The following is a 14,880-nucleotide window of genomic DNA, read 5'->3' on the forward strand; positions in this document are numbered from 1 at the left end:
TGTAGAGGCAAGGCCTTGAGACACAGGCATATTGTCAACACTTAAAGCAGTAAATAAATAAATCACTTCAGAAAAGTTTAGATGTTCCCAGTACTCATCTGTTTCCAATCTTCTTATGGCCAGCAGCCGGTGTAATTGAACCCAGCCAATAATTCATTTGTTTTGAATTCATGTACAGGTGAGAACTGCTACACTGGGTTATCTCTCAGCCTTACCTGCCCTATGGCCATCTGAGAATTTATGATTACAGATGCACCACTGCTGGTATAAGCAGCCATAAAACAGTGGGTAGGAGGCTCTGATAGCACAAGGAAAAAGCCTGCCACAATTCTGTCATGCTTCCTGAAGGTCAGTTAGTAGTGTAATGACTTTTTGTGGCACTATCGTAAGTCTAATATAACATGAACTCTGTTCACATTCAATTATGAAACAGGCCTTGAAGAGAGAGGAGAAGTCTGTTTAGGAGAGAGAATACAAATACTACCAAGGTTAGAAGCAGGAACTTCGCCAAATTCCTTAATAGCTAGGAACACTTGGGAAGAACACAGTTCTTACAGAAAAGACAAATTCTCCATTTTAAAGGTGATACTAGACATCTTCCCTGAGAGCTGCGAGTCATTGTTTTCCAAACGTAAGAATGTTTCTGGTTATGTTTTCCTCATCCTCTGCATTAGGAGTATCCAAGCTGACTGGCCTCTTCGATGGGAGACACAGCACAATCTCAGCTGGGAGCCAAACAGCCAAAAGCAAGATGGTTTTATCCAAAGGCTAAGTCATGCCAGCTTTACTACAAGTGATAGTGCCAGCAGAAGACATGACCAGGTATAGAGCAAGTTCCCCCATTCACTGTCTAAACACACTTTAGTTGGCATAAAGCAATCAAATGACTCACTTGCCTTTTCTATTGCTAAAACAGCATGTAAGCATGATGCAAAGACTACACTACATTCTTGAACCCTGCTGTCAGGAAACAGAAAGAAACTGGTTGAAAGATAGGGAAAATCAAAACAAATGTCTCTACTGTAAAAATGGTAGAGATAGAGGAAAATATGCATGTAAAGGCAATCAGTGCCTCCATTCTTGCCTTTGTGAAAGAGCTTTTACAGTACTTAAAATACTTACTCATATCAGTAAATTAAACCACTACTTCTACCTCCCAGCAGGACAGATACTCATGTTACACCTCTACAGGACAGATTAGCCATTTGCCATGCAGATCATGATCTTCATGAAGTAAAACACCAAATCTCTCCCTAATCTCTCAGCTGGCTCTTAAGCACATCAGGGAAGAGGGCAAAAGAAAGGCAGACAGGTTGCACAGCAATACATTAGAGTGGTCTGCTTTCCCATCCTCACACTGTTGATCTGTCTATATAAATCCCTTCATTTGGTTAAACTATTTAGGGTGCTACAATAGAGCTGAAAGCTCCAGCTCCACCCAAGTAATCTGAAGGAGCTTGTTGGTGATACTGTTTACAAACTCACTGCACAACTAATCCAAAGAGACTACAATAAAATACTGAACTCCTTTACAAAATGTTAGTATGGCTTCACTTTTGTTCTCAAATCAACCTGTTCAAGGCTGCAGAACAAGGAGCTTTTTGTTTACTGATGTGCTAACATGCTGTTATGAAGAAAAACAGGAGTGCGTGCTGTCCTTCCACAAGATCTGTTTGATCAGAAGAACAAGTGCCTGTCTGTCATGTTGAAGATCATGAATGGCACAAAGGCAGTTTAGGAGTGTTGTGTCTTGGGACATCCTGCTGTGATTAGATATCTAAAGGCAGAGACCAGTGACCTACTGATATTTTAAAACTTTGTAGAGTACATTTTCTAATATTCTGCACAGTAAGTGATCCATAGAACTGACTTCTTCCTCTGCTATGCCACTACAGATTTGCACCTGTAACAACACTTCGCAGGAAACAGCAGGGAGTCACAGGCTTTACCGTAATCCACTAATCCATTAACTCCTTGTCCTCACAAGAGAAATAAGAGCACAAAAGCAGCTTTCAAATCCAGATGTAATAAATTGCAAAAACTTAATACAAGTTTAATGATTTTAGATGCTTACCATGGCTATTTCTTTCTAACTAAGCACCACAAGTTAAGAGAAAAATTGGGAAGTAACCAGGTAATAGCGTCTAGACCAGATTTTTCCCCAAAATAACTGAAAGCATACTGGAAGTTCATATCCAAGTGACTTTGTGACATACAGAACATATATGTGGCAGTTTAGGTGGCAAAACGACATTGACTCCTATGAAAAGAGAAGCTTTAAGTCAAGAAGATATGTAAACAGTAAGTGCAGGGTTAGGCTTGTACATAAAGCAGCTCTTCCTCCTTCCTCAACTGAGCAGCACCCATGTAGTCATTTCCTTGACCAGTCTTTTCACACTGGTAGAGCTACACTCCCTTCAACAAGATAAGGCAGTATTTGCACTGATTTACTACAAGTCACTGTGGACTCTCTTCTACCTTTGTTCATGTTCAAACAGAAGAACAGTTTGAGGCCTATCCTAGTTTAGTTATCACTTCTAAACTACTGTTTCAGGGACCTTAAAATTCTTTTGAGCTCATTAATTAATGCAGATATGTAATAGTCTGTGCAATAGTCCTTAATTTCCTCTTATCAGTTCTGATGAGCAGTTTTTATCCAAAGGATTTCAAATTAAGCAGTCCAGGGTATCTAATGGAGAGGTTGGATGTCACATGAAAGATTCTAGCTCTTCACTATCTCTCCTCCAATTACTCTCTCCTAAGCCAAACATGCACAAATTAAACAAGCGTAAAAAAACCGCACCCAAATAAAAAAAGCAACCAAAAAATCCCAGCCCCTCAGAGCTAGGGGATGATAGAGCAAGCCAAGACAGAGAAGCCATTGGAAGAACAGCAGTTTTGTTCTAGAGATCCTCCTCAGACTAATCTCATGCTAATTGTGTTTTCCTTAAATCACTCTCCTGCAAATAGTAGCAAGTGATGCAAGACTTAGTGCTTATTATAGCTCTAAGCAGCATGTTTGTAGGGCTGTTTTTTTAGGACAGAAACTGACCATATTAGATGTGCTGCCACAGCCTTGCAAAAGCAATAGGAGAGCAAACCAAGATGCCTTGTCTTCCAATTTCTTCAAAAAGGTAAGTAATCTAAGAATACATGTAAAAAAAGTCTCTTACTGTCCAGGGAAGTATTTCAAGTCCTACTTTAGCACTACACACAATGCAAACAAGAACTCACATCTCAGAGGAGCAATGCAGTAGCTTTAGCCTACACAGTGAAAGCTTGTTACTGACATATAATAATTACTTACAGCTAACTAAGCCAAGCTGTATGTGCTCAACTCGCTCTATGTTTAGCTTGTTTCACTGGGTGGCTGTTCTTACAGATAATAAATAACTCTGCACGTACCCATGTAGTCATCTAATCCATGAATATGCCCCTCCCACCTACACCTGCAAGGCACTTCATAACCTACCATCCATTCAAACAGAGTGAGCATCATACGGTGAATTTAATGAACCATCTTTATTCAATCCCTACTTGCTGATCTTTAACCTGATACACCAGTCCCAACGCAGCAAAGCAAAGATACAGTTTGAGAGGTTCAAGTTTGGGACACTATCCCTTGTCCAGTACAATGAAAATTTAATGCATTCAGTTCTATGAGAAGAGATGGACTTTTGTTTATTATATATGTTGCATTCTATTTAAGGAAAAAAATATGGCCTGAGGAAAAATAAGTAGTAATTTAGAAGAAAACATACAAAGAAACTTTTGGAGACTGGGGCAAAACTGAAAAGGTAGGACAGTTACTTAGCATGGGAAATTAAGAACTGCCTTGTACTCCAAACCTGTGACAAAAGCAGCTTTTGCCTCTGTGTATTTAATCAACCCAAGAGGAACTGGATTCCCAATTTTACTGTGGAGCATGGGGTTACCAGTAACACATTTAATACTGTAATAGAAACTATTTCCACATTACAGCCTGCAAACGAAAGGAGAAATGCAAGCTTTCCTGGTTTTCAGGGTGAATAGTAGATAGCACTGCTGCTGCAGCAGAATAGGTTGAGTGACAAATGACTTAAAAGTATTTCATTGTGAGATAAGCATAAAGCTGTACTCAAAAAAATGAAAACAGACTCCTGATGATGTATCTGTCAGCTAAGACAGCTGGAGAGTTTATGAAGCACCATCATGCATAAGCAAAATAGCTTCAGCAGCTCTGCAGTACATACACATAAAACGATAACATACTATTTAAGAATAAATATTTCTTGCAGGAGTCCATATGCCTATAACACAAGCAGATCTTGTTAGGTTTTAGTTCATGAGGCACATAATCCTTGCAGTGAGTGACAAGGACTCCTCCTGACCTGAACTCCTAAGTTTGAATAGCACTTCACCACACCACAGGGTTCAGACCTTTCAGCTCCACTCCACCACAATCTTTTTGTACAGCATAGCCACACGTAACTATTTTTTCAGTCACACCAACCAAGCACTAATTAACTGGGCTATCCTAATCAAGTACTGCAGTTTGGCTTTCAACCTGTACCCTCCTTGTCTCTTCCCTGGTGTCTGTGAAAGATAAGCTAAAAACCTACTTACTGTAGTAATTCATATATGTTACAAAACAATCCAAATGAGCAGGTCTCTAGAAAGTCCACACATCTACTGGCAAATTGACAGACATCTAAAAGGGTTATTTTCTATAAAATACTTTTATCTGCCATCTGCACTAGGACCTCCATATGCAAAATGCAAAGCCTACAATAAGAAGCTGCCCTGAAACAAAGTTCTGGAGAGCTATAAGAAACTGAAGGATAATCCATTTCCTTGCATTATCGTATTTTGAAAATTCACTTGATCTTTGTATGAATAAAGAACACTTCATTTTGAAAGAAGACATTCAATATGACAGCTTCACAAAGACTAGAGCAAAGTCAAAGTGCTAAGAAGCCTCTCTTGGCCTTGAAATATTTTACAGTTGCTGCTACAAGTAGTATGCCAACTGTTTTTAATGAAAAACATCACAGGGTTTTGAGAAATCAGTGTACCTTAAAACAGTCTGCTTTAAAAATTACATCTGACATAGAAGTATTTAAGACAAAAATCAAGAAGCTTAATAGATAAACCACGTGCCAAAAATATGTCTAAACAACACAGAAGTGACAACTAAGCTTTTAAGTATTAAAGACAGGCTGGTAGAGCTAGATGCGTGTTCACAATCAGCTACAGTTGTAAGCACTGAAAACTGCTACCAAGTAAGACTTATGTGAAGCCTGTAGCAGACTGGTATAAAGACAGGCAAGACAGGCATCACCCCCAAACCAGTAATACATCCAACCTGTAAAAGAAACCTGCATTATTTAGTGCTGCAGACATTGTAGATACCAATGTCCAAAAAATAAATACTGAGGTAAGGAGATCAAGCATTTCCAAAGGTAGACAGTCAAAATTTACATAAGTACCCCCGGAAGTTTAGGATACTTGAATTATTTGAAATCATATGGTGTGCATCCACCTGAACACAGTCAGCACACAACAACTGCACTTTCATTTTTCAGCAGGATCTATAATGTAGAATCTTTATCTGTGCAGAGTCTTTCAGAATACCCTTCCATACACACCATGTTTCACCATTACTCATAATCTGGAAAGGGTATTGGCAAATTAAAAGCACCAGGCCTTTGTGGCAGTATTAAAAATAGATACAAGAGTCCAACAAAGCAAAAATTTGGACTGAAATTAAGAAAGCCAGCAGAACTTTGCATGTCACTGCAACTACCAGATATTTAGTCCAATTTCAAAGCTAGAAATAGAGGTCAAGAGCTACACATGGTGTCTAGCTTCCCTCCCTTCTCAGGAAAGGGACGCTTGCTTTCTTTGCTGAGTCAAACAATGCTGTTCACCTCAACAGCTGCTATTTTGTTTTTGACAACATCTAGCTCCTCACTGAAGAGGCAAAGAGGGAGCTTTATCCAACAGGGCTGCCTGCAAAGCCCAGGGTCTCCAGAGAGTACTTTTGTGAATACTGCAGGAATTATTTTTCTGAATCTTACTCTATGTACACTAGCCCATGGGGTTAGCTGGCAGCACTCAGAGATCCACTAAAGGCTCAAATGCCATTCACAGCTATTTGGAAGCTTCATACATCACCTGCTAGTGGGAACACCAGCTCTTGTGCAGCTGTGTAGAAGATGCTGGTATTTTTTCATTATGAAGACAAGACAGATACACAAGTAATTACAGCTCCCAAACATCCGTCTGGACAGAGACAAAACATTAGAGAGATACCACTGTTTTTTTAAAGAGTCAAAGTGTTAACATTTTATTTGTATCATCAGTAAGTTACAACTTTGTGTCTCCTGCAGATAAGGAGAGCATGAGAGGTTTGCTATCCCATCTGGACCGAGGTAGCTTCAACTCTGTTCCCACACTGCCTACTAGGGAAATAAGACCTAATTTGTAAAATCCTACAACTTTAAATTTTGTAATTCCACATCCCTGAACACAGCTTACAAAATTAAGATCCTGAATGTTTTTCTTGTATTTACTTCTAGTGAATTCCATTGAAAACAAGAGCAGACAAAGTTAAGCAACTGCAAGACATAAGACACTGATGAATCAAATCATACTGCTTCTAGCTAAATCAACGAAAACAATGATTTAAAAAATAATCGTGAATTGTATTGGCTAGTTACAACATCAAGTCTTAACTGCTATGACACCAAGGGGAACTACGTTACACACGTAGCTTGCACAGAACATCAGGACACTGGAAAATGCTCACTAAACAGCAAGGCCAACAAGACAAAGCACAAGAGCATTTGCGTAATTTTGAGCTGCTACACTGCACATTTTATAAGCCATCTTCAACACACACCAAAGTGAAGTGTAAAGCAACCTAAGGACCTGCAACTCTGTTTTGAGAAAGAAAAACCACCCCATTCAAACAGCTTCTGCTATAAGGAAGATTGTAAACCTTGAATTTTACATATAAAGCCCCTCTTCACATGTCTAGAAGTCCAAATCGCCTGATTTTAAAGACACTGTATTTAAATGGTCTCATTTTACCAGTATAATTATTTGCCAGGTTTTTTCAATATGAAGTTTTCCAAGCCAATGTAGTTAAATAATCCCAATGCAAGCCCAGTTAGAACAATATAATTTGCAATAAAAAATTATCCAAATCTATATATATCTTTAAAGAGAAGACCTTACCATTCCTCCATTGCTTTTAAAATAGCCTCAAGTGATCTACAGAGACACACAGGTGGAAAAAATAGAGCTGTTTCATCACACCAGCCGCAGCGACCTTAGCCCTTCCCCAGGCAATTCCTGCCACATCACACACTTAAATCTCTAACTCTGATTAATATTAAACTATTGTATGCAATTCTCGGACAAAAAGGAAGACTGAGCACTGAGGTGTGCCCCCACACATCCCCCTTCCCCCGAGACTAAGCAGCAGCAGATTTGTACTCCTCCTCTCCCGCTGCACACTCACAGACATACACCCTCCCTTGTCTTGGGGGGGGGCACTTACTCGCACTCTCCTCCATCCCGTTCTTAATTACCCTGATCCAAAGCGCTGATTTCCGTCAAAGCAGAATCTTAAAGCCAATTTAAGCCAAGCCTAGGCATACGCACTGAGGGCCCTGCTCTCAGGCGCCTACAGAGGCCTGTTTTCCATCAGTGACGTGATGAACCGAGAGCCGCTCAGGGATCTGGAAGGAGCCCAGGGACGCCTCTCCCTGCCCCGCCGCACACCCACCCGCGCCCCGGCACCGCTCCGGCGCATCGCGAACAACGGCGGCACCGACCCCCGGCACCCCCTCCGCCGGGGCGGCCACCGCCACACTCAAGGACGGGGGAGGGGATGACAGGGGTGGTGAAGGGGGAGGGAAACACCCCAAACCCACCCACCCAAAACGCACAAACCCATGGGCAAATGCTTCATGCTGCCCCCCCCTCCCCACCGCGCCGCCCCCCCGAGCGCGTCGCCATTTCGTGAGACAGGAGCGCTCCGAGCTGCCCGCTGCGGGGATCAGGGGGAAGAGGGGTGCAGCGGGGAGGGAACTGAGGGGTGAAGCCCCGGCCCCACGGGGCATCAGCCCATGGCGACGGCCGGCGCGGCCCAGCGCAGGCCCCGGCCCCGATGCCACTCACAGTTGCGGATATCGGAGATGAAGACCGCCAGGCCTCGCATGCCATCGCCCTTCGACACCGCAGGCATCTTGGCGCACGATCACGGCCGCCCTGGGACGCGACACGCCGAACCCCCGCAGCCGCCGCCCGCTCTCCCCGCGGGCTGCTTCCGGGCGCTCCGCCGCCGCCGCCTCCCCCGCGGGGCGGCGCCGCCGGGCCTCCCGCGCCCCCGCAGCCGCCGGGCGGGCGCTGCTCCGGCCCCACCTGCCGTGCGGAGGCGGGAGCGCCGCGGGTGCGCGGGGCCCCCTGCGCCTCCCGGTGCCGCAGCAGCGGCGGGTGCGGTCCCCGCCTGTCCCCCGGGATGTGCCCGGGGTTGTTCCCCTGTTCCCGGACATCCCCCGTGCGAGCCTGAGGCCCAAAAGGGCTAGCTGGCTGGAGGGCGGGCTCCGGGGATCGGCCGTGCCGCTGCTGGGACGCGATTTCCAGTAAGCGCCCGTGGGGGCAAACGGGCCCGGGCTGAGGTGAGGGGAGGAAGGGCGGCGTCAGCCGCTGTGTCCGTGGGTGAATTCACTGCATGCTCTCTGCTCGGGAGCAGCCTAATCCCTTCCTCTCCTCGTGACCCTAATGGCCGAGAAGTTTGATGATTTTTGAAGGTGAAATACCGGGGTTCACAGGCGCCTCAGAGGATGTAACTGCTTAGGGAGGAGAGGGACAGCTGATCAAGATCCTGGAAAATTTCATCGCTAAGCTGTGAGCAGACTATTGACCTGCAATCTTATTTCCAAAATATGAAGGGCAAGGTAGAGTAGTATCGTCCATAACAACATGCTTTCCACAGGGTGGACTGAAGGAGGCTGTGCCCTGGTCCTCCTCCTCAAAAGGGACCCCAAAAAAATGCACGGGATCTACTGCACGTGCTCTGCACGGTCCCTGTGAGCACTGAGAAGCCCGGAGGCTGCTGTGTGCAGCTGCATCCTTAGACGCATCCCCCTTGTGAGCCTGCCATCGCTTGTGTGAGTGGCGTAGTTCCTCTGTGTTCATGTAGAGATTCCCGCTCCCTGACTCCCTGGGCACGCAGGTGTGCAAACCCAGGGCCACTTGTTCCTCCTGATGGCTGTAAACACGCAGAGTGACATAGTCCTACACCGCATCTACTCCTGAGACTGGAACACATTTCAAGGTTAAACTGTCTTAAACATGCCAAAGAGGTGGGACTGTGTAGAGCATTTAATATCTTCAGTTGAAAATAGGTTCAAATGGTCTCAAAACTGGCCTAGACTCCCTAGCCAAAAGTATGCTGGGGGCTTTAGTCATGATGTAAGGGATTACAGTGGAGAATAATCACTTGTAGAATCATGGGGTTTAGGGTTACTGGAAATCAATCAGTCATTTCACCTCAATTTCAACATACTTCAAGCCATTTCATTTCATCTGATTTCCCCCCTACCCCCCCTCCCCACACACAGTGAACCGAGCCTAATATCTAGCTTTTAGCTACAGACTCTTCCAGAAAGGCACTCAGTCTTGCTCTGACAATCAAATTCACTGTTGCCCTGGATAGTTTACTCCCATGGTTAATTCTCCTTGTTTACAGCTTGCATCTTGTTTAGATTCATCAACCTTCAGTACTTTTAATTTTGTGATACATTTTTCTCTCATAAAGATCTACATAATACTTGATATCCTCTGTCTGACAGTGGCTGTACACCTCAGTTAGGTCACCTTTCAAGGTCTATTCTGGGTGTTTTCAGGATACATTGTTATATGAATGCTTTTTAGTTGTGCAAGTATCTATGAGAAAGGCAGGATGACAGCATGTGGTAGTCACGCAATTATCCCTTTGTCCCTGGATCCATTTTGTAGACCAAGTGCAACTACAGGCAGTGGTGCACAATTAGTCTATTATTCAACTCAGATTGTTTGTAGCCTTTCATGAAGAACACTCTTCTTTTTCACAGCTTTACAAATAGATTTTGATGCTTAATAATAATTTCCACACACCTTTGAAGATGAAAACTCCCTATGTCATCAAATGAGGCTTTTTCTACAATCAGAAAAAAAAAATATTTTTAGCTAGCCAAAATGTTGAGCTAATTTCTACTCTTAAGAGCACAGTGACACCTAAAGGCTCAGTCTTTCAGTCCTGTCTGGCTGTATTCCTGTCAATACTGCAAGTCATGCAGGTATCCAACTGCCTTTTCAGTGGTGCCTTAAATACTGCCAGCAGAATAGCTGTGCCAGTACCAAGCTAAGCATGAGCTGGAAATTCTTCTTGAAAACTGGTAAAATATCCAAGTGGTTAACACATGTGGATGCCTCTAGTTTTGTAGCTGTACAGCTAAATGTTTCATTTGAAGGGGCCCAGTATGCAGTACACATACCCTGATTATTTTATGTCAACCTCCTTTGACTGGCTTTCGAGACTTCACTATATTCACCTTGTTCCCTGTCTTTTTGCCTCAACAAAGGCTTGTGCAATCAGGACTGTATGTCTGTCCTTACTGCCTCATAACTTAGAACTTAATAGTGCTGTTCAGATGTCTTGGTACGGAAAAGGTAGAAATTTTATGTGAATTATAGGTCCCTAGAGGAAAGAGAGTCTGTAATGGTCTCTAGATGCATCCTGGCTGAAAGAAACATTGTAATGTGAACTCAGCTGTTACTCAGCACAGAGCTTGCACCAGGCACAACCCTCTGTAAACACACAGAGTTGGTAATTCTGTAAAATAAAACACCAGGCTGCCTAAAAACAAACGTAAGTGGTTCTATCCATTACAAGATGTTATGATTATATAAGATATTTATAATTTCTGTAAAATCAGCATTAAAGGGGAGATCGTACTAAGAAATATTTTTCTATTACATAAAACGTTTGGCATCACATTTGTTTGCCAACAGGTCCACAATGTTTGTCCCCTCCTTCCCATTTTATATGGGAATTATTTAAAATTTTTTTTTCAGGATTTCATTGCTCTTTGTTATAAAGGCTTTAATAATTGCACTGACCCTCATAAAACTATTACTATTCATCTGAGTGTTTTCAGCTGCTGAGGATCCATTTGTAGGAACTACAAAAAAGGAATTGTTCCTTTTCCTCTGTTACTTCTCTCACATTTGTCTCACCAATTATTGTTTTCTTTTGCTCCTCATGATCATTCTAGCCATTACTGGAAGCAAAAGAACTCAGGAGTAAACAGAATTGGTGGCTCTACCATGCATACATGGTTGTGTATGTGTTTCTGTACTTGACATCTAACATTCATTATCCCTCAACAGAGACCACAATGCCTTCTGCCATGCCAGAGTATCAGATGTGCTGCTTTCAACACTAGAAAAGTCAAAGTTAGTATAATATCATTATCATGAAACTCTAAATTTACAGAAATTTGGGATGGATCTGGCCATAGAAGACCATGCATCTGCTTCACTGGCAAGACTTTTATTCAGAGGAAAAATATTTCCATTTTTCTTTTCAGAAAAGAAGAAGAATGCTCATGAAGATCTTCATTACACAAGAGGGAATGAAAGAAGAGGGCAGTTCAGCAGAATAAGGCAACCTTCCAGTTCAGCTTCTAGAAGGTTGCACCAAACTGTAACCAAGACAGAAAGCAGGTCACAGGAAGGCTTCTGTTGGGAAGTGCACTGCTAGGATATGCTGGCCTTGCCACTACATCATGATATAACACATTTGGTTTTTTATCAGTCTTTTGATAGGGTATTTAGTCCCTGCAAGCAGCCTGTGAAATAACAGGGTTATACCGAAACTTCTGCTGCAGTAAAAATAGCAGTAGCACAAGCCATGCTGCACGCAAAAACACAGACTGTAGAAGGTCTAAACAGAAGAAAATAAAACTCAATTTAAAATGTAATCTTTTATTTTAGAGCCTGTTAAAAGCTGAGATTTGACTTCTCCTTTCTGCACGCCCAGTCAGCAGTATTGCCTACAGACTCTCCACAGCCTTTCCTATACGATCATTTTGACTCCATGTGGGAGTGCGCATTTTAGCCCCGGCTCCTGATTTACCCACACTATTTCTCAGAATCACAGAAACAAATTGTTTCGAAAAGACCTCGGGGATCATCGCATCCAACCTGTGATCAAACATCACTATGTCAACTAGACCACGGCTCTAAATTTTTCTTAGACACCGGAGACAGTGACTCCACCACTTACCTGGGCAGCCCCTCCCAATGTCTCATCACCCTCTCTGGAGGAATTACTCCTCACATCCAACCTGAGCATTCCCGGTATAGCTTAAGGCCATTTCCTCTCCAGTTGCTGGCGGCCTGTGAGAAGACGCTGGTCCCAACCAGGCTACAGCCTATTTTCGAGCAATTGGAGTGAGCGATAAGGTCAGCCTTGAACCTCCTCCAGACTAGACCTGGAGCTGTATCAATTCGCTATAGCTTGGGCTAAACCAAGAGGCTCTTTATGGGCATTTAGAACCACACCATTATTAGCATTTCCCTTCTTCTGCTGCTAATGAGCCCCAGAGCACCGCGCCCCGGCTCGGGCCGGACCATCCCAGGGGCGGCTGTCCGTGGGGCCCGGCGGGATGTGTCGCCACTGGGCCGGCCCGGAGCGCGGGGGGCCGCGGCCGCCGCCTCTCCCGCCCCGCCATGGTGGCGCAGCCGGCGCCCTGCCGGCGCTGCCCGGAGCCGGCGGGGCGGGGCGCTGCCGCCCTCCCGCACTTCCGCGGCGGCGGCGGGCGGTACGTGCTGTCTGCGGCCCGCCAGGGCTGCGGAGCGACGGAGGAGAGGGGAAAGGGCGGCGGTGAGGCCGCGCTCCGGCGGGGCGGGGGCCCGGCCGTGCCGCGGTGGGGGTGACGCGGGGGCCGTCCCGCCGGGTCCGAGCTCGGGGGAGGCCGCGGCGGGGCTGGCGCTGAGGCGCTGATGGCACAGCAGCTGGCGAGCTTTGGTATCTCGAGAGTCGGGCGAGTGTGAGAGGGAATTCTGAACGTCAAAGTGGAGCACGTTACAAGAGGGGAGGGTTTAATGTTTGCACAGGTTAGAAACGGATTTGTCCTCCCTCTTCACTCCCCAGTGTAGATTTTATTGCTTTCATTTAAAAACGCATCAGCGGTATGCTCCCTGGGCTTCCTTCACGAAGTGATGCCGGCTCTTTCTGCAAGTGTAGTTAGAATCTAGTTTCTTCTTTATAAATACACTGTAAACATTAACTCAGTGTTGTGTGCCATCCATTTAGTTTCTTTGCTTGCTTATTATGGACAGCCTAAATCTGTGCTAGCTTTACTCGCTTTTAAAAATGAAGACAAATTTAAAACAGCTGACCAAAAGTATGTTACCTCACGTGGAGGCTGGGGTTAAGCAACATCTGTGACCTGGCTAAGAGAGAAAGAAACCTGGGCTTCAGATCAGTTTGTCAAATGATGTTTTAAGCTTTAAATTCTCTATAGTATCAGTTGGACAAGGACATAGACAGAGGCAGTCTTCAATTCTATTTGCATTTTGCAGTGATGGAGGAGATAAACAAAGAGTGCCAGGCTCAGACAGTTTTACTGAGTTCAGCTAATTTGAGAAGTGTTAAAAATGGTGGAGAGTTCTTAGAAGAAAAGTTTGATGAGGGTTTAGTTTTGTAAAGCTTGCAAAATGCATGCTTGTATTTTCCATAAAGACCATTTAAAGTTTGACCAGTTCATCTTCTGTGTTACAGTGATGCCATCTACTTAAATTTTCATTGATGTTGTTAAAGAACAAGTTGTTAAAATAAGTGTCCAACCAAGAGTTGATATGGACTGTCAGTAGCAGAAACCAATTTGCCACAGGCTCAGTGCTTCCCATAAATCTAGGAGTGGATGTTGACTTAACAATAATTGACAGGTGGGTAGGATCCTGTCAAGGAAATGAGCACATTTTGATGTCTAATTAGAGTTCTGTGATGGTTTCTTAAACTTCTGTTCTTCAGCTGTTAGATGTTACCTTCTTTTTAGGAAAGTGGACACTGTTGCTGATTGTTTCTGAAAGTGAAATCAAACAGCTCCAAATCAATATATACGAGCTTCTGGGAGAATTGATATTCTGTCCAAATAGTTAAGACTTGTATTGACTGTTCAGGCTCTGAATTGTTCCTCTCTGCAATAGTTTATTGATCTTGCCAAGCTAGATGGAACATAAGAGATAGTATCAAAAACAACCTGCTTTGTCTTATTTTTTAAAATGTGTAAAACAAGGGGGTTACCAGTGACCTTGAAGTCAAAGTAGAAGCATAAGACCTTAATTATTCATAATAGTGAATTTCAAGCAGTATAGCAATTTAGCTTCTTCCACGCTCTCTGGATCCAAGAAATATTAGAAGGCCTTATCCTTTTATTTTACAGCTTCTAAAAAACTTGACTAAAATCTTCAAATAATTTTGTACGTGAAGTTTTTGATGTTCTGTGGTGATACTGGCATTGTTTTTCAAGCATTTCTGCCATCATCCTTCAGCTTTGTTGCCTAATCACATAATCCTCTCTTTTCCTGCAGAATCCCTAAATACTACAATAAATACTTCTGGTTTTTAAAATCTCACTGCTAAGTCACATCCAAATACTAGTAAGTTTGTTGGTTTGTTGTTTTTATGTCTGTTTCATTGAGTAAATTTCCACTGAAGCTTTAAGGTTCCTTCTGTCACAGTATTCAGAGCCTCAGTCTGGTGTTGTGGAATCCCTCACCTGATGTTTTGTACAAAAACAAAGTACTCAAACTTTGAGCAGCACTTGTTACCAGTGC

The 14,880-nt window shown here is 43.7% G+C and overlaps 2 protein-coding genes across 13 annotated transcripts in view; one reads left to right on the forward strand and one right to left on the reverse strand.

Moving 5' to 3' along the window:
• The window catches only part of AP2A2 (adaptor related protein complex 2 subunit alpha 2), a 44,382-nt gene extending 36,043 nt beyond the window's left edge, over nt 1-8,339 (reverse strand). For 4 of the 5 annotated variants that reach the window (XM_014252057.2, XM_088057441.1, XM_014252056.2 and 1 more), the window contains exon 1: nt 8,170-8,339. In XM_014252057.2, coding sequence (XP_014107532.1) covers nt 8,170-8,236 — 67 coding nt within the window. In that variant the 5' untranslated portion in view covers nt 8,237-8,339. Of the gene's footprint in view, nt 1-7,546; nt 7,578-8,169 lie in introns of those variants that run through there. The other variant, XM_088057442.1, reaches the window with a different exon arrangement.
• A 4,010-nt stretch (nt 8,340-12,349) lies between these two features.
• Nucleotides 12,350-14,880, forward strand: part of CHID1 (chitinase domain containing 1) — a 103,756-nt gene continuing 101,225 nt past the window's right edge. The window contains exons 1-3 of one of the 8 annotated variants that reach the window (XM_088057866.1): nt 12,897-12,922; nt 13,823-13,989; nt 14,635-14,703. The gene's annotated coding sequence lies outside the window, so the exon portion shown is untranslated. Of the gene's footprint in view, nt 12,502-12,800; nt 12,861-12,896; nt 12,923-13,004; nt 13,156-13,822; nt 13,990-14,634; nt 14,704-14,880 lie in introns of those variants that run through there. The other 7 variants (XM_014251904.2, XM_088057867.1, XM_014251906.2 and 4 more) reach the window with 7 other exon arrangements.

The sequence above is a fragment of the Pseudopodoces humilis genome, chromosome 7 (assembly GCF_049639895.1).
Source record: "Pseudopodoces humilis isolate 2021_Gansu_Grassland_sample_001 chromosome 7, ASM4963989v1, whole genome shotgun sequence".
In the NCBI taxonomy this organism is placed as follows: domain Eukaryota; kingdom Metazoa; phylum Chordata; class Aves; order Passeriformes; family Paridae; genus Pseudopodoces; species Pseudopodoces humilis.